This window comes from Ranitomeya imitator, chromosome 6 (assembly GCF_032444005.1).
Source record: "Ranitomeya imitator isolate aRanImi1 chromosome 6, aRanImi1.pri, whole genome shotgun sequence".
NCBI lineage: Eukaryota > Metazoa > Chordata > Amphibia > Anura > Dendrobatidae > Ranitomeya > Ranitomeya imitator.
Window position 1 is genome coordinate 529,093,328 of NC_091287.1, and position 23,659 is coordinate 529,116,986.

General features: G+C 40.5%; 1 protein-coding gene across 1 annotated transcript in view; it reads right to left on the reverse strand.

Moving 5' to 3' along the window:
* Window positions 1-3,356: 3,356 nt before the first annotated feature.
* The window catches only part of FAM83A (family with sequence similarity 83 member A), a 39,547-nt gene continuing 19,244 nt past the window's right edge, over window positions 3,357-23,659 (reverse strand). Inside the window, exons 3-4 of the mRNA XM_069731862.1 lie at window positions 23,330-23,454; window positions 3,357-4,768 (exon numbers count right to left, since the gene is read on the reverse strand). Coding sequence (XP_069587963.1) covers window positions 4,225-4,768; window positions 23,330-23,454 — 669 coding nt within the window. The 3' untranslated portion in view covers window positions 3,357-4,224. The remainder of the gene's footprint in view (window positions 4,769-23,329; window positions 23,455-23,659) is intronic.

Sequence of the window (23,659 nt, forward strand, 5' to 3'; positions counted from 1 at the left end):
AGCATTCCATCAAAGTCTGCATTTCAAAACGTCACTACTTCACTTCCAAGCCCCGGCATGTGCCCAAACAGTGATTTACCCCCACATATGGGGTATCAGCGTACTCAGGAGAAACTGGACAACAACTTTTGGGGTCAATTTCTCCTGTTACCCTTGGGAAAATAAAAAATTGCAGGCTAAAAGATCATTTTTGAGAAAATAATTTTTTTTTTTATTTTCATGGCTCTGCGTTATAAACTTCTGTGAAGCACTTGGGGGTTCAAAGTCCTCACCACACATCTAGATTAGTTCCTTTGGGGGTCTAGTTTCTAAAATGGTGTCATTTCTGGGGGATCTCCAATGTTTAGGCACACAGGGGCTCTCCAAACGTGACATGGTGTCCGCTAATGATTGGAGCTAATTTTCCATTTAAAAAGCCAAATGGCGTGCCATCCCTTCCGAGCCCTGCCGTGCGCCCAAACAGTGGTTTACCCCCACATATGGGGTATCAGCGTACTCAGGACAAACTGGACAACAATATTTGGGGTCCAATTTCTCCTATTATCCTTGGCAAAATAGGAAATTCCAGGCTAAAAAATCATTTTTGAGGAAAGAAAAATTATTTTTTATTTTCATGGCTCTGCGTTATAAACTTCTGTGAAGCACCTGGGGGTTTAAAGTGCTCAATATGCATCTAGATAAGTTCCTTGGGGGGTCTAGTTTCCAAAATGGGGTCACTTGTGGGGGAGCTCCAATGTTTAGGCACACAGGGGCTCTCCAAACGCGACATGGTGTCCGCTAACAATTGGAGCTAATTTTCCATTCAAAAAGTCAAATGGCACGCCTTCTCTTCCGAGCCCTGCCGAGTGCCCAAACAGTGGTTTACCCCCACATATGAGGTATCGGCGTACTCGGGAGAAATTGCCCAACAAATTTTATGATCCATTTTATCCTACTGCCCATGTGAAAATGAGAAAATTGAGGCGAAAAGAATTTTTTTGTGAAAAAAAATTACTTTTTCATTTTTACAGATCAATTTGTGAAGCACCTGAGGGTTTAAAGTGCTCACTAGGCATCTAAATTAGTTCCTTGGGGGGTCTAGTTTCCAAAATGGGGTCATTTGTGGGGGAGCGCCAATGTTTAGGCACACAGGAGCTATCCAAACGCGACATGGTGTCCGCTAACGATGGAAATAATTTTTCATTCAAAAAGTCAAATGGCGCTCCTTCCCTTCCGAGCCTTACCATGTGCCCAAACAGTGGTTTACCTCCACATGTGAGGTATTGGTGTACTCAGGAGAAATTGCCCAACACATTTTAGGATCCATTTTATCCTGTTGCCCATGTGAAAATGAAAAAATTGAGGCTAAAAGAATTTTTTTGTGAAAAAAAAGTACTTTTTCATTTTTACGGATCAATTTGTGAAGCACCTGGGGGTTCAAAGTGCTCACTATGCATCTAGATAAGTTCCTTGGGGCGTCTAGTTTCCAAAATGGGGTCACTTGTGGGGGAGCTCCAATTTTTAGGCACACGGGGGCTCTCCAAACGTGACATGGTGTCCGCTAAAGAGTGGAGCCAATTTTTGATTCAAAAAGTCAAATGGCGCTCCTTCCCTTCCAAGCCCTGCCGTGCGCCAAAACAGTGGTTTACCCCCACATATGAGGTATCAGCGTACTCAGGACAAATTGGACAACAACGTTCGTGGTTCAGTTTCTCCTTTTACCATTGGGAAAATAAAAAAATTGTTGCTAAAAGATAATTTTTGTGACTAAAAAGTTAAATGTTCATTTTTTCCTTCCATGTTGCTTCTGCTGCTGTGAAGCACCTGAAGGGTTAATAAACTTCTTGAATGTGGTTTTGAGTACCTTGAGGGGTGCAGTTTTTAGAATGGTGTCACTTTTGGGTATTTTCAGCCATATAGACCCCTCAAACTGACTTCAAATGTGAGGTGGTCCCTAAAAAAAATGGTTTTGTAAATTTCGTTGTAAAAATGACAAATCGCTGGTCGAATTTTAACCCTTATAACTTCCTAACAAAAAAAAATTTTGTTTCCAAAATTGTGCTGATGTAAAGTAAACATGTGGGAAATGTTATTTATTAACTATTTTGTGTCACATATCTCTCTGGTTTAACAGAATAAAAATTCAAAATGTGAAAATTGCGAAATTTTCAAAATTTTCGCCAAATTTCCGTGTTTATCACAAATAAATGCAGAATTTATTGACCTAAATTTACCACTAACATGAAGCCCAATATGTCACGAAAAAACAATCTCAGAACCGCTAGGATCCGTTGAAGCGTTCCTGAGTTATTACCTCATAAAGGGACACTGGTCAGAATTGCAAAAAACGGCAAGGTCTTTAAGGTCAAAATAGGCTGGGTCTTGAAGGGGTTAAAGTCTTCATTCAACTTAAATACTATGTTACTATGTCTTCTGCTTTGAAAAACTCGTCAGAGTTGCCTGAGTATATAAGACAGCTTGTGGGTATAGTTGCTGAATGAAAACTGAAAAAAATCCTTTTTAAAAACTTGGGAGTTTAAGCTTTAAAAACTCAGCAAAAAGTCTCTGCAAAGGTTATGTGCAAAAGGATTTCATTCTATGAGGTCTTTTTTGAGTGGACCCTCTACAAAATCATCCTCAAAAGCAACTTCAAAAACACTTGTAAATCTGCCTCAATCTCAGGGAAATCCACCATGCTGTTCATATGAGAAGTTTTTCACGCATTTTTTTTTTCCTGAAGAGGTTTTGAAAAGCCTGATGGAATCTGCTCCAAACTAGGCACTGTCCCAGTCTAAGAGCTGGAAAAAAAGCATCATGGGAAAACAAAACCTCTACCAAAACTCTTCAAAATAATTTCAAGGAAAGAAACCACTTGCAAAAACTCCACAAAAAGAAACCTTTCTTCAAGTGGTTTGCCCATGAAAAACTTGTTCTTATATCCGCCTGAAAGAACTGTGTGAACAAACGTTTACCTGTGCTTCATTTAATGTCTTCAGCTCTTTTGTAAAACATTTACTTACGGTAAATAAGTTGTTGGGGAAAAATTTTCAAAACTGTTTAAGGGTGTGTTCACACTGATTCTTTTCGCTGAGTTTTTGGAACGGAAACCGAGTGGAAACGCCAAGATTTTAAAGAGTTTTGAATTTCTGAGGCTGATTTGAAGAGTTTTTAAATATTTTCTGCTCCAAACACTCCAAAAAAACCTCAGTGTGAACATACCATAAAAGTAGAACGTGCTTTGTTGGCCAACAAAAACAGTTTTGCTTTACTAATTCTGCACCATTTGGGTATAAAAAAAAAAATCAGACTTTTATATACATGATCAACTCAAATGCCATTTTTTTTTTCAGTTCAGTTACTCTAGTAAACAAGTGCAATTGCATTAATTTATGACCTTTATTGTGAATATAGTCCTAATGAGCCCCATTACACACAAGCTAGGGTAAGAGCTTGACTATTGATCTGCGAATGGACCACAACCCTGCGAAAAAGATGCCTCCATAGTTTTCAAAAGCACAGTCAGTCAGCTCACTATTCTAACACTCTTACATGGGTCAACTCAACTAAAAGTCACTGTGTTGTCAAATGTTATAAATATTGTGCTGCCTAAGGCTATGTTCACACTGAGTCTTTTTGCTGAGTTCTGGTCAAGGAAACTGAATAGAAGCCATCCAAAACCCATCTCAAATGCTTAAAAAACTTGCGGTTCTGCTCATTTTCCATTCCAAAAACTCAGCAAAAAGACAAGGTGTGCACATAGCCTAAGGACGAATTCCAACATTTGTATATCACAGTCCAAGTACAGATCGCATTGACTGGGGCCGTCTCCTGACCCTAACTTAACAGCCTCGTAAATGGCCAAGAGACCTGCAAATGGTCCAGAAGTCATGGTCACGTTCTAGGACTGTAATATCCGGACATCCGAATTTGGCCTAAGAGTGCAGACTTTCATGTCCTCTTTTTGTAATCATGACCCCATTATGGTAAGTTACACAATAGTTAATATAAAAACAGTCAATTTTTGTACATGGAAAGAAAGTAAAAATATAGGAACCTTTGACCTATCGACCTAAGAATACTTTCTGGTGGCAATATATGAACACTATCTTGGATATTTCAAAATAATTCATTCTTGTGTAGAACATCGTCACGATAGATTTCTATACATTGCACTCTTACTTTTAGATTTTTATATTCTCTTTCAGTGCATTTTACGTATCTACATAATAGTATAGTCACTTGGACTTAAGTCATTGTTGGCTTGGAGAACAATCTCCATCCTTGGGTGAACCTTGATGTTGGGCTGTTTTCTTCTCTATGGATTCTCAAGGAGCGGTAAATGTTGTTATTGTAGTTGAAGTGTTGGGTTGGGCTTTCTGGTAAGTAATTCCTCTGGTAGTAGTTCACTTGGTAATTTGTTTGGGGTGGAGGGGATCTCAAAGAGGAGTATCCATGAAAGGAATTCATTCTGTGAAGTGGAGACTGAGTTGGGGTTGAGGTTGTAGGCGATGAGGTAAGTTGTGAACGTTGGGAGATGCTGGTAGTTGAGGAGTTGCTCAGAAGGTCGGAGGTGGTGTTTGGGCTTTCCTGGGTGCTGCTGTCTGTCACGGTGCTCATAACGCTTTCCTCTTTCCTCAGTACTGGCTGCATCGGGGCAGGAGACTTTAATCCCATTACCGGCTTGGATGAAGCATAGAGATGTCTGAACTCCTCATCAAATAATTCTACCACCTCTCCAGTAAATTTTGTCAAAAAGTTTCTATGAATTTGCCCGGAAAGCCACGTGAAGCTGAAAACACAAGAGAGAACGTTGTTAGTGCCTTAGTTGAGTAAATGTCTAAATATTTGATTATTTTTGAAACATTTAGGAGTAAGGAGCATATAGAAAGAGCATGTGACCGGGGGTGCATGGCAGTGATGTCATGTGTGCCCTCCACTTGCACGCTGAAGGCAGCTGCCGGCTTTAGAAGAAGACACCACGCGGTGGAGAAGGGGATGAAAGGTGAGTATTTTTTTTAAACCAGTGAGTGTACAGTGGCCATACTACTACATATATGACTATGGGCTGTGTATTATTATTAGGTTCTGTAGAAGGACGTAGATCTGGGGATTTATTATGATGGAATATAGGCTGAACTGGATGGACAAATGTCTTTTTTTCGGCCTTACTAACTATGTTACTATGTATTATACAGATATGGTGGACTATGGGCTTTGCATTTGACTATATGGAGGAAAAAGGTCAGTGCATTATGGAGGACTATAGGCTGTGCATTATATATTGAGGACTAGACAGGATTCATTATATTGTATGGAGAACTAGGGGTGCATCATACTACAAATGAAGGACTATGGGGTGCATTAAACTATATGGAGGACTATAGGATGCATTATACTAGATGGAGGAATATGATGGGTGCATTACATATAGAGGACTATGGGCTGCGCATTATATATGAAGGACTACAGAATGTGCATTATATTGTATGGAGGACTAGGGGTGCATCATACCTTAAATAAAGGACTATGGGGTGCATTAAACTATATGGAGTACTATGGGGAGTGCATTATACTCCTGCCATGGGGCCCAATTACGTCTTTGTGCGCCCCTGTTCAGTATAATGGTTTATTTTTACCTATACATTAAAGAACAGTGGCAGAATGTGGGACATACAGTATACCAGGATGGAGCCTAGGATTAGGGACATATACCAGAATGGGGGACATATATATATATGAGGATGGGGCCAGGATGAGGGGCATATATACCAGGATGGGGGACACATATATAATCAGTATGGGGGACCACAGTCCAAATCACCGAGGGAGCCCATCAGACTCTAGTTACGCCACTGTTGCCAACTCTCTTGGAATATCTGTGAGAGCTCCCATACTTTCAGAAGATGTGGGAAATATCCCAAGCACTATAGAAAACTGATATAAAACAGCTCTTCCAGGACGTTTCTTATGTGTGGCGCTGGGAAGTTCATCAGAAGGACATCCCAGCGCCACATTCAGGGATTGAATAACAGGCTGTAGAAATGAAGGGAGGCAATATACACATTCTCCGATCCACCTAAGCCCCAGTGTTTTCTTTGCATGACTTCTACCTTTGCACCTCCTACAGATATTCCCCTGACTTCCCATACTCTATATAATGCCAAATTCCAGATGTTTGAAATCTCTTTGATCACATAACTATACATAAGGCAACATCTCCCCTGCAGTTCTACGAGTGCCCCCCACTCAGTGATTGCGGATCTTCTCAATACTCTATTGACACAAGAATGCAGAAGTCAAAGCACAACATAGTCCTGTCAATGTCTGGTAATTATGAGCGTGTAGGAACAGGGACGGCGAGATGGGGATAATCTTATCGACACTTCAACTGCCTCTTGCTTTACATTACTTACCCTTGGGGGAAAACAAAGCCATAAGTATTATTATAGTATAATTATTATTATAGTAGAAGATCAGCTTCCAGAAGATGACAAGAAGAGGTCTACACAGAGGAGAGGGACCAAAATCACAAAGATGACCCACTCTCGGGGACAGTAATAGTACACCCACCCAATATGGTCGCTTTAGGAAACGTTCCCTGTAGATCTGTCACTCATATCTCTATTGAGATTCATAATTTAACTCTTGAAGGTATAAGGAGATTGACGTGTTGCTCACCGTGTCCCTCTTGAAGAAACGAGTTTATTATCGTAAAATGTAATGTGATGCAATGTCGACCATGATGTAATGTGCGTTAAAAGTGTAAGCAATACTAACTGTGTGTGTGTTTGACAATATGGATAGTAAGAGCTAATGTTTGGGACTAGCCCAGAGTGGGAGGTGCAGATTTGCAGGAAAAGTGACAATTTCCTGCCAGAGAGTCAGATAGGGTCTGGAGTGCATAGAAAGAGGACCTAAGGTCCATTGTGAGCAGAGCCGCATTCTGGGTTGTACCTAAAGTGAAAACAGACCTAAGAAAAAGATAGCGAGTGCTGTAGCAGAAGTAAGAGAACAGAGTGACTTTCCACTTATGGGTCCTGGGAGATGACGCCTTGACACAAGGCCTCAAATTTATAACTCTTGAAGGTAACGGGCCTAAACAAGACTGACTGCAAGAGACGAGTACCCTTTGGAAATATGTTGTTTTCTAGTATATGTGTACCAGGGGTGCAGATAGCGTCCCGAAGTTTGATGCAGAATCGGCAAAGCAGAGGTCAAATATTTTTTTTTATTACAATAATAAAAAAATAAACAAATAAAATTTCAAAATTTATAATGAGTGCACGTAACTTATTCCTATCATTTTCCCCCACATGGAGGAGATGAAACACACAAATTAGTGAATGGAACATATTGCTAGCGCGTGCTTGCATTCACGCCATACACCTGTACCCATAAATTTAAGATTGATGGATCACCGTGCCAGCTATCATCATCGCCAGCTGCAGAGCCTACGCCCACTCCTGGCACACATCGCACCAGTCTCTGCCAGATGCACATAGCTGTCATGGACTATCACGGACTAGAGCCAACATAATAGCTTCTCCATGACAAGAGGGTTGTAAATCAAAAACATTTAAGAAAAATAAAGATTGAGTCAACAAATGAAAGAAACTAATTAGCTGCTCTGCAGAAAAAAATGAAGATAAATTGGTTATTTAGTTTGAGAGGTGAGAAAATAAATGTGCAATAAAATGGAAATGCAGGGTCCACGCTGAATGGGGCGAAACGGGCAATATTAGAGGCAACGTGGGGGAAAGTGCTGGCTCTCCTTACAAAGATCAGCGGAGCATGGAGTCTTCTTGGCAATGCTCCACGGGAGAAAATTATGGAAATCAGCACAGAATTAAAGAAACTATCTTGGAAATTCTAACTAAGCAAAGATGCTATCCTATAAGTTAATGTCTGGCCCCTTAAAGAGTTGTGGTGGATGATCAAGGATTACTGCTGAGCCAGAAACTCATCTACAGGCCGCTGTTTCGGGGCGTTTGCCCCTCATCAGTGTAGAGTCTGGCCAACGCACTTTCACAGTGGACGTAGCTGATGTCTTTATATCAGAATTATGGGCTACAGACAATTAAAAATATGAATGATTTATTAGAATTTTCCAATTAGTCCTTAAAGAATGTCATTTTTTTTCTGAAAAGCTTTCCATAAAAAATACAAAATTAAGTTGACAACCCTGCCAAGATACAAGGAAGGATATAAAGAAAATTCAGCCGACAGAATACTGTCACACGTAATATGTGTAATACTATACACTATCAAAGTTTCCCTGTAAAAAGCCCAAGTACAGTAATACTGCCACAGAGTTCACAAATAATACCACCATACACTGTTTTTAGAAATCCATGTTTTCCAAATATGTAAATGAGTTGAAATGATCTCTGCCAGATTAATCTTTACAGCATATAAGAAAAAGATGAATTTCTTGAGAACCAGTCATCGGATCGCAGATATGAAGGCGTCATTTAATTTATGCCTATATTTTTTCTCACTTCACCAACTTAAGACTATTTAGTGCTGATGCGTCACCCGCAGCTAATTACACAGAAGCCACAAAAGAAGCTGCGCCCTTAGGGGGTCAAGCGCTGATTGCTAGATACAGCGTTTTTTAGTATCATCTGTGAAAAAAAGAAAAGATCATCTTTCCTTTTTGAAGCAACTTGCACAGTTTACAATTTTTGGCATCATCCTCCTATATATAAATGACCCTAAGCTAGGAATTAACATACGGTAGGTGTTAGCAAAGTGTTAGGAACATTCCAGTCGCTATTTTATACATTCAGGTTAAATTTCATGATTCATCTTTTCCTCCATCCAAAATGATATGTAATATAATACCAGTAACTTTCCTTTACATGTAAAAAAAAAAGTAAAATAACTTTACAGTAACCAATCACAATCCAGCATTCAGTTTTTTTAACATATAAGAATATGAAAGAAGCGATGCGATTGGTTGTTATGAAGCCCATTGTCCCTCGAGGAGCACAGCTTCTGTCATGGGGACACAGATTTTATACAGAATAACATCAATAATAATATTTGTAATGCCATTCACTTAAAAAGCATAAAGATGTTTTTTTTGATCCAAGTTGTTACAGCTGAAACAAAATATTCATACCGTTTACATTTTGTTTTACACTTAGTTTTATATCTTAAAAGGGTCGTCCAGGTCTACTTTATTTTATTTTTTCAGCCATAGTTGGCTCTAGCTGGCAATTCAGTTGCTCCATGTCAACAGAGTAGCTCTTTCTCTTCCAGGCTGTGCTGTCGAAAGGTGTAACTGTTGACATGATGCTGATTGACAGCTGGCTCCCTGCAGTTAGAAAGTAGGGAGCCGCAGGTCAATCAGCATGATGACATCCCATCATCAGAGCAGAGCGGAAGAGAAGCCGCCGCTCTGTCAACGTGACATCAGCGTAAGCTGCTGAATCAGCAGGGGCAGCCTGTGACCGCTCGGAGCCAGCAGAGATCAACGGCGGGCACAAGAGGAAGGCAGTTAGCAAATACCTGCCCGTTAGTTCTTAGGCACACTGTAAAAAAAATAAAAACAATTGCAAGCTCAGGTGCCCTAACGAAACTAAAAAAAGACTAAAAAAAAAAAGGATAAAAAATAACAAATGCTTTTGAAAATCTTTTCCCATTTAAAAAAACAAAAGAATTAAATAAATGGAAAGGAAAAAACACGTTTGGTATTGTGACATCTGTAAAGGACCAGACTATCAAACTATAACAATTAATTAAAAATGCTGCACTTTCTTAAAAAAATGCAATAAAAAAGTGATCAAAATGTAATATATACTCCAAAATGGTACCAATAAAGAAGTCATGTAAAGCCAGGCCCTCACACAGATCATCAACCAAAGAAAAATATAAAGAAGTGACAGATCTCAGAAAATCCAGACACGGACAAAAAAATTGATTATTTATTTTTTATTACAAAGCTCTGAATTTTATTAGTTACTAAAATATATATATAAAAAAAATACAAAATTGTCATCACAGTAATAAATCATCACCGTGTTAAACACCAAAATCATTTTTCTGTTGCTTTTCTGCATTCCAGCTGTCAGAACTTTCCTATTTTTAGGTTAGCATTGTATTAAGCCTTTTTGGCCTTTATTTTTTTCTTTTGTACAGCCATTAATCGAAGTTTTTGTTTTCCTTTTTTTTTTATTTTTACCTCAATCAGTAATCTCAAAGGGGTTCTCCTGCAAACCCCCCCCCCCCCCCCCGCCCTAAAGATAAGTGATCAATGTATGACTACTGCCACTTTCTCCAATCGCCATAATGGGGGTGGAGACCTGTTCTGGAAAAGTTTAAAGGGAGGGACCCCAGGTTTTAGCAACTGGTTGGGGGAACTTTTTGAATTCCATACTGAGATTATTTTTTGCACATAATATATGTTCTACATCTATCCGATTACAACTACATTCTACCCTACCACCTATCGTTATAGTCAGGCTCGGACTGGCCCACAGGAGAATCCTCCGGTGGGCCCTGTGAAGTAGTGCTGTGTTATGATTCGGTGACCTAGGAGCTGCATGAGAACTTTCACTGGAGAAAGTGGCCACTGTACTGACCGCAATCCTGAACTTAACACCGCAACTAGAAGTAGCCGTGGAGTGTACCTAACACACCTAGACACCTCGTCACAGCCGGAGAACTAAATACCCCTAAAGATGGCAATAGGAATACTATCTTGCCTCAGAGAAAATCCCCAAAGGATAGACAGCCCCCCACAAATATTGGCGGTGAGTCGGAGAGGAAAAAACATACACAGGCAGAAAAACAGGATTTAGCACAGGAGGCCACTCTAGCTAGATAGGACAGGATAGGACAGAGTTCTGAGCGGTCAGTATAAAAACCCTTCAAAACATCCACAGCAGAATATACAAAAACTTCCTACATCTTTACTAAAAGATGTAAGAGCGTAAATCTGCAACTCCAGTGAATCCTACAATCAGAGCAGGAATAAAATTGAAACAAGCACACTGGCAGTGTGCCACAGAAACAAAAACCAAACACTTATCTTTGCTGAAATAGGGAGCAAGCAGGAGAAGCCAGAAAGTGATCCAACACTTCACAATCAACATTGACTACTGGCAAGGGCTAAAGGATCCTGCCCACTTAAATATCCCAGTCAGAATTGTAATCATCCGATACACCTGGCCAGGTCTGTGACTCAGAGACAACTGCATTCCCACCTACAACCACTGGAGGGAACCCAAGAGCAGAATTCACAACAGTGCTGATGCTTTTACACCTGATTCATAATTTGCCAAAAAATCTATAATTTAATTATTCATTAACCAACCTAGCCAAGTTAATATTACATAGTAGCAAAAGTTATTATTGCATGTAACTGAACAGTGGCCCCCAAGAATCAATGTTACTGGTGGGCCTTTGCCAACCCAGTCCGATGGTGGTTGTGGCCCTGATGTCAACATATAGGACCTAGTCGGAGTAATGGGCCTTCTCCTCCTGCGTTCCCCATGATCCCTTCCCTTGAAGTATCTCACGATCTGTAATATTCAATTTTCCATCACCCAAGTCGGCTCTTTTTTTGTTTTTGACGGGGTAATTAATGTGTCACGCCGGAGACAAATGCACACAAGTGACTGGAACTCCCTCGTTGTGATGGCTCCTTGGCGTGTCGATCTTCATAGATGTCATGCAAACAGTTCCCAGCGAGCCGAGCACATGCACGGACACCGGCTGCAGAGCTAAAGCTCATTAGTAATTTTCCACATGTCAGCGGCTGAGCAGCCCAGGGCGTTATGTCCTGTCATGTGCGCACAGCTCCGCTGCTGCCTCCCCCGCCGCTCCGTGACTTGGCTCTGACGAGTGGGGTAAGGAACTTATGGGGGACATGATCAAAACTGCCACCCCAAAAATCTGTCGTTGTAGTTCATATAAGTGATAAATTGTTTATTTGGGTTTTTTTTCTATTTTTTTTGGTGTGGGGCAGGGAGGTGACGCAAAAAAATAACACCAATTCTCCAAATTTGGAGGTTTATCTTTATGGCATTCATGGTACGATATAAATGGCACAGAAATGTACATATTTATTTATAATGCATGTCAGCACAACAGAAATGTGCCACCAGGAAAAGACTTATAAGACTAGATCTACAGTATAGTAAAAGACAATTAGAAGTCTTGCACTTCTCACCCTGGCCCCAGGTGTCATACTATACACATACTGCGTGTTCTGTATATGTTCATTTTCAGCAGTTTCATTATCATCAGATAGGATTATAATGACAGATGACACCTTTATATGAAGTAGATAACACAGGATCCATCATTCACAATAGGTGATATCACAGCTCACCTCCTCCTCCTGTACAATGACTGATAACACCTCTATATACAGTAGATAACACAGATCCACCATTCACAATAGATGATGTCACAGCTCACCTCCTCCTCCTGTACAATGACTGATAACACCTCTATATACAGTAGATAACACAGGATCCACCATTCACAATAGGAGATGTCACAGCTCACCTCCTCCTCCTGTACAATGACTGATAACACCTCTATATACAGTAGATAACACAGGATCCACCATTCACAATAGGAGATGTCACAGCTCACCTCCTCCTCCTGTACAATGACTGATAACACCTCTCTATACAGTAGATCAGGGGTCCCCAACTCCAGTCCTCAAGGCCCACCAACATGTCATGTTTTCAGGATTTCCTTAGTCTTGCCAGGTAATAATTGCATCACCTGTGCAATGCAAAGGAAATCCTGAAAACATGACCTGTTGGTGGGCCTTGAGGACTGGAGTTGGGGACCCCTGCAGTAGATAACACAGGATCCACCATTCACAATAGGTGATGTCACAGCTCACCTCCTCCTCCTGTACAATGACTGATAACACCTCCATATACAGTAGATAACACAGGATCCACCATTCACAATAGGAGATGTCACAGCTCACCTCCTCCTGTATAATGACTGATAACACCTCTATATACAGTAGATAACACAGGATCCACCATTCACAATAGGTGATATCACAGCTCACCTCCTCCTCCTGTACAATGACTGATAACACCTCTATATACAGTAGATAACACAAGATCCACCATTCACAATAGATGATGTCACAGCTCACCTCCTCCTCCTGTACAATGACTGATAACACCTCTATATACATTAGATAACACAGGATCCACCATTCACAATAGGTGATGTCACAGCTCACCTCTTCCTCCTGTACAATCACTGATAACATCTCTATATACAGTAGATAACACAGGATCCACCATTCACAATAGGTGATGTCACAGCTCACCTCCTCCTCCTGTACAATGACTGATAACACCTCCATATACAGTAGATAACACAGGATCCACCATTCACAATAGGAGATGTCACAGCTCACCTCCTCCTGTACAATGACTGATAACACCTCTATATACAGTAGATAACACAGGATCCACCATTCACAATAGGTGATGTCACAGCTCACCTCCTCCTCCTGTACAATGACTGATAACACCTCTCTGTACAGTAGATCAGGGGTCCCCAACTCCAGTCCTCAAGGCCCACCAACACGTCATGTTTTCAGGATTTCCTTAGTCTTGCCCAGGTAATAATTGCATCACCTGTGCAATGCAAAGGAAATCCTGAAAACATGACCTGTTGGTGGTCCTTGAGGACTGGAGTTGGGGGCCCCTGCAGTAGATAACACAGGATCCACCATTCACAATAGGTGATGTCACAGCTCACCTCCTCCTCCTGTACAATGATTGATAACACCTCTATATACAGTAGATAACACAGGATCCACCATTCACAATAGGTGATATCACAGCTCACCTCCTCCTCCTGTACAATGACTGATAACACCTCTATATACAGTAGATAACACAGGATCCACCATTCACAATAGATGATGTCACAGCTCACCTCCTCCTCCTGTACAATGACTGATAACACTTCTATATACAGTAGATAACACAAAATCCACCATTCACAATAGGTGATGTCACAGCTCACCTCCTCCTCCTGTACAATGACTGATAACACTTCTATATACAGTAGATAACACAGAATCCACCATTCACAATAGGTGATGTCACAGCTCACCTCCTCCTCCTGTACAATGACTGATAACACTTCTATATACAGTAGATAACACAGAATCCACCATTCACAATAGGTGATATCACAGCTCACCTCCTCCTCCTGTACAATGACTGATAACACCTCTATATACAGTATATAACACAGGATCCACCATTCACAATAGGTGATGTCACAGCTCACCTCCTCCTCCATACCTTCACAATGACCTTTACCCTCTATGCAAAACATAGGGTCTGAGTCATTCTATTGCTGCTAATGTCCATGTGTCGAACAGGAAGTAGAAGTTTTAAATCAGGATTTTCAGATTTTTTTTACATATTGATATGAAAAATTATTAAAAAAGTATAAAAAAATCTATAAACAATAGGTAATTTTCTGATGGCACATTCCCTTTAAGGTGATCCGAATTTGTATTGTTATTGTATTACTTTTGCATAATAAAAACACTGAAAAAATAATGTATTCACAGAGATGACTTTTATTTTTTGTCATTTTTCTGCAGATGGAGACATGTGAGGACATTTTATTGGTATCATTTTGGATGAGTGTGACTTTTTGATCACAGTTTAACTCCGTTCTTTCTGAGATTGGATGAACAATCACTGCTGAATGTATGGGTTATATAGCATGTGCAGTTTATAGGTTGGGCTTTTGCAGACACAGCGATATCCATTATGTGTCCATTTGTCTTACTAATTTTCTTTAAATAATAAAGCATTTTTTGTAGTAGAAAATATATATTTTTTCATCCCACAATGTAATAGTTATAGATAATAGATTAGATGCTGCTGTCGCTATTGACTGTGGCATCTTAGGCTATGTGCACATGTTGCGGATTAGCCTTAGGAATTTCTGGTGTGGATTCTGCCTCTCCTGGCAGAAAATGCACCTGCGGATGTCGCATTTTTTGTGCGGTTCCGCAGCGTTTTTTGTGCGTTTTTGCTGCGGTTTTCTTGCGGATTTGCTGTGTTTTTTACCCCTGCGGTTTTCTATAATGGAATGGGTACAAAAACGCTGCAGATTCACAAAAAAGTGACATGCTACTTCTTTTAAACCGCAGTGTTTCCGCAGCGGATTTTCCACAAAGTGTGCACAGCATTTTTTTTATCTCATTGATTTACATTGTACTGTAACTCAATTGCGGATCTGCAGCGTTTCTGCACCTCAAAAAACGCTGCGGATTCACAGAGAATCCGCAACGTGTGCACATACCCTAAAGGTTGACCTTCTGAGATTGTAACTACCAGTAGCTTTCATACCGGCAGTTAATAAAACACAGGGGTACATTCTTGCCCATTGCAACCTGTCCAGGGTTGCCAACTGTCTAGAGAGCGACACACATACACACACTCACATGCACACTAGCTTTATACAGGCAGGCTCATCTAAGCACCCTCACTACATACTGCCCTATATGTACGTATACATTTGCATACATATTTACACTTATAAACACCCCAAAAATTACATAATTTAAAAATACAACTACTACCCAGTAGGGCCCACCATCAGGCCCTACCTTCAGGACCCACCATCAGGACCCACCATCAGGACCCACCATCAGGCCCTACCATCGGACCCACCATCAGGACCCACAATCAGGACCCACAATCAGACCCCACCATCAGGACCCACCATCAGGCCCCATCATCAAGCTCCACCATCAGGCCCCACCATCAGTCCCTACCATCAGGCCCCGCCATCAGTCCCTACCATCAGGCCCTACCATCAGGCCCCGCCATCAGGACCCACCATCAGGACCCACCATCAGGACTCACCATCAGACCCTACCATCAGACCCATCATCAGGCCCCACCATCGGGCCCCACCATCAGGCCCTACCATCAGGGTCTACCATCAGGCTCTACCATCAGGCCCTAACATTAGACCCGACCATCAGGTCCCACATCAGACCCCATTATCAGGCCCCACCATCAGGCCCCACCATCAGACTCCCATCCCATTAATACATCATACTGTAAGTCTAGATGAAACGAAGTTCAAAGTTCTAACTTGTACAACATGCCCAGACTGATTTTTAGGACAGAGGCTGTAGTGAACCAGCATTAATTATCTTCTGTCCTTTCCAATACAAGTCCATACCACTATGATTTTGTGGCATCCTCCCACCCTCCAGGCTTTCCCTCTGGAGGAATTTGGCAGGTTACTCGCACAGGTGGTTTCATTAGTGTCAAGAATTGGTTCTCAAGGAAGAAGTTTTTGTAAACATAACTACAGCCCGAGGTCCATCCTAGGAATAAGAAATGCAACACACAAGCTTCCCATGTATTCGGCAGGTGCTGTAAAAAATATATTGCCAGTTTATGTAAAGTCAACCTTAAGGCAGCCCTGAGCCAGAACGATGTGATGTGAGACGGTATAACATCAATATGGAACCAGACGTAAGAGAATATGATGGAAGTATTCTTGGTGCACCTATTCAGGACCTTTATCGGAAGCCCACATCCTAAATTTTTTTCTGTCTACTGGTCCACAATAGTCTGGTCTCATTAGTCTATTTAGTTCCAGGCTCAATACTAACTACACAGCTCTCTAGAGTTACAGAATGTGGGAGTTTGGAAGTTACTTCACAAATGGTGATGGCCTGACCACTGGGAACCTCAACGATCCAGAGAACTAGAGCTCTGAAGAGCCCCATGTGAATGCCATTGTGGTCGATCATGCTCAGTGCACATCTGCTCAATTTATTCTTAATGGGACCACCGGAGAGAGTGAAGTGCTGCACTCAGCTGGTTGTGGTTTTTGGCACAAGGATAGGGAATAACTTTGAAACTTTATTATACCCCTTTAAGCTTTACTCCTATAGTGTTTTTGAGTAGTGGATCTGCTCCAAAAACTGCCTTAAAAGTAAAAAAACAAACATTTGACACATCAAGTCAAAAGGGTGCAAAGAACACTTCCGGAATAAAAATGTCTCAAAATTCCCCCCCCCCCCCTACCAAAAAGGAGCATTTTTTGTCGTGATGTCATTTTGAACTAATCATTTTTGAATGCCTCAAAATGTGAACATAACGTAAGGAAAGTAAGTGACCTCTGGAAACCAGGGCTGTGGAGTCGAAGTCAGAGTCAGAGCCCATTTTGGTGGAGTCGGAGTCAGTGTCATGGAAATTAAGAAGTCGGAGGTTTGGCTTACCCACTCCATGCCCTGTCAGGGCTGTGGAGTCGGAGTCATTGAGTTGGAGTCGGCGCCCATTTTGGTGGAGTCGGAGTCATGGACATTGAGGAGTCGGAGTAAGAGGTTTGGCTTAACAACTCCACAGCCCTGCTGGAAACCAAGGACTAGAAAACCTAAGGTATGGACACCAGGGTCTAATTTACCCTTTTTTGACATTACTTTGCGATTCAAATCCCATTAGAACAGCTGGGTTCATTTTGACAAAAAAAAAATATTTTATAAAAAAACATTCCAATTTTTTTTTGAGATTGCAGAATACCTGTTAGAAACTGATACTCATGACCAAGTTTGGGGCCCATGAGTGTCACAGATGGAAATAAATCCAACTTGCCCGAACAGTGTTTTGAACAATAGTGAACATTTGTTTGGTCATCAGTCAAAACAAACAATCATTTGTTTTTCCCGAAATAGCCAACAATCGTTGGTTATAGTGGAAATCGTCCATTTTAGATAACTTTTATTCAATGTTTAAGGGCACCGGTAGAGATGTTCGGTTGGGTCAATCCCTTTATTCTGTACAGAATTAAAATTCCTGTAACCTAAATGACCATCTGGCCAATTTCTATATTGGCACGGTTTCCCATTAACAAGAATAAAAAAAGATAGACACTAATAATCTCACAAGAAATAAAGTAAAATAAAAAAACTTTATAGTTACTGCACTTTATCATGAACAGATATATTTTACTTAGGTTGATTTTTGAGTGTTATATATATTGTTATACAAACTAGGAATTTCTACCTGATTCAAATATTAGAACAAATAGAGTTAAGGATTAGATAAGCCCCAGATGAAGCTGATTGGGCGAAACTTGAATGGAAAACATTTTTTGTGCAGTAATTTTTTTTTTACCTGTTTTCTATGTGTATAATAAAAGTCATGAAGCCAAGTTAGTGCAGTATTTCACCATTTCTCTGGCATTTTCTATGTCATTAGATCTAAGAAGCAATACTCTGGATGATTTGGGAGATGGATACAGATATAGAACAGCTCATCAATATTCTCCACTTTCATAAACCTGCGCATAGGACATTCTCCTTCAGCTTTTCCAAGTAAACACCGTAATTAACTGTGAACTTCTATAGTTTAAAAAAAAAAAAGATACCGTGACATACCAACGTTACACCTATCCTGCTATTATATCCATTAAAGTGCCTCCCCGGGGCACAAGTGCTAGTGATTATATGATATTAAAGTATCCATTTCTGACGGCTCCAGTACTTCTCATGTAAATTGCTTAGCTTCAGGTTATGTGTCTTGACCAAATAACCAATGTACACGTTATGTAATTAAAAAAAATTATTTATAAAAAGCGGGAAATTCAGTAAAAATTCGAAATAAAAAGTACATTACGGGCTGTGTAATAACGGTCATAAAAACAAGTCTGCTTTCTTCCTAATAGGGCACCACACTTGTAGACAGGTTGTTTGTGGGATTGCAGGTCAGCACCAATTTTATGGAGCAGAGATGCAATACCAAACACAACCTACAGATGGGTGTGGCGCTGTTTTTGAAAAAAAAAAAGTAGCCTTGATTTTCTGATCCTAGACAACACTTTAATCATAATGTTATTTTGCATATATTGCATTTAATTAATTGATTAGTTCTTCAAAGATAGCCACTATTAGGTGACTTTAAGTATTGTGTGTGCACACTAATTTAATTAAACTGTACTAATACTAGAGCCGTACTTGTGTGAGGATTCCAATACATTATTTTATTAAACTTGGGTCAATCACAAAATAATTGGGTGTCATATCTTGCTTTACGCAAAGTGTGCACATAGCCAAAGGCAGGCTTGCCTCCTCAGGAGCTCCAGCTATTCCAGACAGCATCAGTGCCATGCTTGCAAGCTCTATAGATAAGAGCTTGTAAGCACTGCACATGCTCAGTCACCATTGCTAAATAGCAACAGTGGCCGATTCTGTAGGGCATTTTTTTATATATAGTATTTAGATTGATAAAAGAAAAATATATGAAACCACTAACAAAAATAAAAAAATGTATTTCAACTTTGCTTACAAGCTCTATAGATAAGAGCTTGTAAGCACTGCACATGCTCAGTCACCATTGCTAAATAGCAACAGTGGCCGATTCTGTAGGGCATTTTTTTTATATAGTATTTAGATTGATAAAAGAAAAATATATGAAACCACTAACAAAAATAAAAAAAATGTATTTCAACTTTGCTTACAAGCTCTATAGATAAGAGCTTGTAAGCACTGCACATGCTGAGTCACCACTGCTAAATGGCAACAGTAGCCGATACCCTAGGGAATTTTTTTTTTTAATATAGAATTTAGATTGATAAGAGAAAAACAAACAAACAAAAATATATTAAAGTACTAACAAAAATAAAATATCCCAAACAAAAGATTTAGCCCAATTATATGTTTTTAACGGGGTTTTCTCAAATGGGCAAATTATCACCTACCTCCATTCTAATGAGCATTTTTAGAACCACATTTTCAGGATTGGGTGGGTCTAATCAGCAATTTTTCACCATTCGTGTCATGTCCTGTCTAACGTAACTTCTAATGTTAACCGTTAAAAGTTTACGACAATCATGAAAGTTATTACATTTAGCCATGGATTCATTTGGCCACAAGTGTTACCCATGAGAGATTGGGGTTTATTTTCAAGACGTATAAAGGGTACATTTCTTAATATGGACCCAAAATGTACACATAACCAAGCATGATAACCAACAACTCCCCATAGTTTGACAACAAATGGACACTATAGTCCCAATTTATAATTTGTAAGGGTTTTTCAAGTCACTCTTCCTTTTTTGCCTCGTGGTATTCATTGAAGTTTTTTTGCACCAAATTCTTCAAATCGGTTCATGAATTTTGAGCAAGATCAAAAATGCTTTCTATTTTTATCTTTAAGCGTTTGAACAAAAATATAATAAAATTTGCACAAAAATTAAAGACCAACATAAAATTTACTCTGGGGAGACCGAAGAACATTTGCATAAAAAATGTAACGTATTTTTAGAAAAAAATTGAACTCGAAACGTCTCCCACAATGATGGACATAAAAAAAATACAAAAAGAGGCGAATACATGAAGTAGTTTTAAAATACCTAAGTAAAAGAAGAATAAAGCGTAAATTAAAAACAGGCGAAAAATACCAAAAATTAGTCGAAAAAAATATGCAAATGAGATAATCAATCGGGACCTACCGTAAATATCCAGAATTCAATCAGAAATTTTGCGAGAACCTAATGGGACGTTTTTTGAAATATATTCTTGACTTGATCTGCAGATTTCATGCGTGTAAGAGTATAAAATATTTGCTACTGTAGATTCACTTTTGGGAAAAATTTTGGTCACCTTGGAGCCTATTTGGCATCTTGGCTGGATACAGGTGAGAAAAGTGTAAACACGAGGTTGTGAGTGGGCACAAGGCCCTACATGGAGCCCACGCCCAGCACCTGCCGCTCTCACACGCACAGCTCCGAGCCTCATTAATTATACATGTTCTCCAGGAACTCTGTGCAGGGTAATAGGTATTTTATACCATTGGTTCCAGATTGCAAAAGACCTTTGATGTTTTTCTTCACACTTTTTTAGGGCTGTGTTTTATCCTGCATTAAATTATCCCGATTTCCATAGATGAAATTGAAGATAAGCCAGCCGATGCCAAATCTAATGAATGGGACCTGAGAATCTACATATTAGTTGTAAAAAATATCTCCTTTTGACCTTGAAGATATCGAAGAAATTTTAATGACACCTAAGGGTTTGTTCGCGATTAGTTATTTTTTTCGTTTTTAGAGCTGAAATCTTCAATCAAAACTTATTGACTTTGAACTCCCTGTGGTTTTTGGAGAGGATCTCCAAAACTTGAGGGTGTTTTCCCAATTGTGTGTTCACACTAAGTCTATTTGATGAGGTTTTTTTTGGAGAGGAAACTCCAAGATTTTGAGAAGTTTTGCGCTTTTGAGGAGAATTTTGCAGAGCTTCCGCTCTAAAAACTCAGCAAAAAGACTTAGTGTGAGCACATCCTAAAGGTGTTTTCAGGGGTTTTTAAGGTTCTCGAAAACCTACAGGTAGTTCCCCAAGGTTGTTTTCACCCTGAGACTTTTTGCTGAGTGTTGGAGCAGAAACTCCAAGATTTTCAGAAGTTTTGTATTTTTGAGAAGAATTTTGGAGAGTTTCCGCTCAAAAAAACTCAGCACAGAGACTCCGTTTGAAAACACCCTAAGGCCAGTCTCACACATCCAGATAATTCCGGTACCGGAAAAATCGGTACCGGAATTATCCGTGTCCGTGTGCTCACATGGCACACGTGCACCATCCGTGTGCCGCCTGTGTGCCGACTGGGTACCACACGCACCGTGCAGGAGACAGCGCTACAGTTAAGCGCTGTCCCCTGCATCTGGTGCTGAAGCCGCCATTCATTTCTTCTCTCCAGCAGTGGCCGCTGGAGAGAAGGTATGAAAAATCTTTTTTTTTTGGTGTTTAAAAAAAAGATCCCTGTCCCCAACCCCCTCCCACCCCCTGTGCGCCCCCCCCCCCCCCCCCCGCTGTTAATAAAACACTTACCCGGCTCCCTAGCTGCTTCTTCTCCTCGCTGCAGCTTCTCGTGTATGAGCGGTCACGTGGTGCCACCCATTACAGTGATGAATATGCGGCTCCACCTCCCATAGGATGCCGCACGTGTGCCACACTGATGTGCCACGTGAGCACACGGACACGGATAATTACGGTACCGAATTTTCCGGTACCGGAATTATCTGGACCTGTGAGACTGGCCTAAAGGGGTTATCTCGTTATTGATCTTCAAGAGTGCACCACTCCCCAGCCTCCCAGGTTCCTGCTTCCCACGTAGTGGTGTGCCGATGATGATTGACAGTTAGGGACAGCGATATGGCTGAGTCATCATAGGTCTGAGCTGTGTACTCCCTGATGCTGCAAGCCGGATCCAGCAATCTGGACAGCTTCAGAGCAGCGCTTACAAGTGAATTAACAAAAAGCTGGAATTCATGTGCTCCTTGCCTAGGAAACCCACAGCCTGTAACCTTAGTGATGAGCGGTAAACTATAGAATTAAAAATCTCTCTGTTCTTGATATCTTTTTTTACAAGCATTTTGCAGTTTTACCCATTTACGAAGATGAAAAAAAATCTTTGAAGGTAAATTATTAGACTTGCTGTCGGAGTCATGGAAAAAAGCAAAGGTCAGGTGGCTCCATGTCTCATTAGTTGGTTGCAGAGGATGCCCACTTCTGCTTACTTTTCCCACCACTACAGCCATAACCGTATTTTTATCTACTCCTCATGCTCCGATTTTGTAACACAGGAGAGTTGAACATTTCTGTTTTTTATTTATTTTCAGAAATTGTTCAAGGTGTGGTATTGGCAAAAAGTCCTAAAAAAAATCAAGATACCATATTTGCTTTTTTGGGAATAGAGATTGATTGAGGTCTGAATTGGCATGGGCTACATGTGCCGCTACCTGCCCCGTTGTCTGCTCCAGGCGTGTTGCCCCTTCATAGAGGCTGTCATGTGAGGGATGAAGTGGCACTCCATGAAAGAAATATTTCACAACCACCGCGATCCGACAACAGTCACCAGTCAGTGCTCGGAAGCTACAGCATAATCCAACTCCAAACGTCGGGAACATAGCCCTAGCAACAATTTAGATCCGCAGAAACCTGAAGATGTCCACCAGTCACTGATCAGAAAGTCATGCCATATCTTAATGTTAGCCATATACAATCATTTGAAGAGGTAGGAAAACCACATTAAATTACAATCTCGTGGGTTCAAGGTCCAACTGTTCCATTAATTTAGTTGTATGTCTCTTGCGTAAGTCTTTTCTCTACAGCTACTATATCCGAAACTCTTCTTCGGATTATCCGGGATTGGTGCCTCACAGCTAATAAAAAAAGAGCCTTGTATGCCGGGATGTACATGGCGTTTCTCAATGCTCTCATCCAGCAACCACAGATTACCGGCATAGTCGTTGGAACTGGTGCTACAAATCAACTTGCACAAATTCTAAATGAATATAAAAATCAAAGTTCTCGTACCTGTATGATCCGGAGAGGACAAACCTCCAATCAGATATAATAAACTTTTCATGAATTTGCCCAAAAAACTTTTTGCCCGATTTTGCACAGTAAACTTCTCCGGTTACGCTCCTGACAGATATGTTCTGCAAGTATGAGAAGATGAGATTAGTCTGGAGGTCAATCATGGAGGCAGATGTAGATGTGTATTAGATGTAGTGCAAAACAGAAATGTGTGTAGAGCTGGCCATTAGATGGCCGTCGGCCAAAAGATCGTTAGCCCGACAGCCATCTGAGCCGACTCTCCCGAATACAGGAGAACTTGTACTGTGTTCTCTATGAGAAATCCAC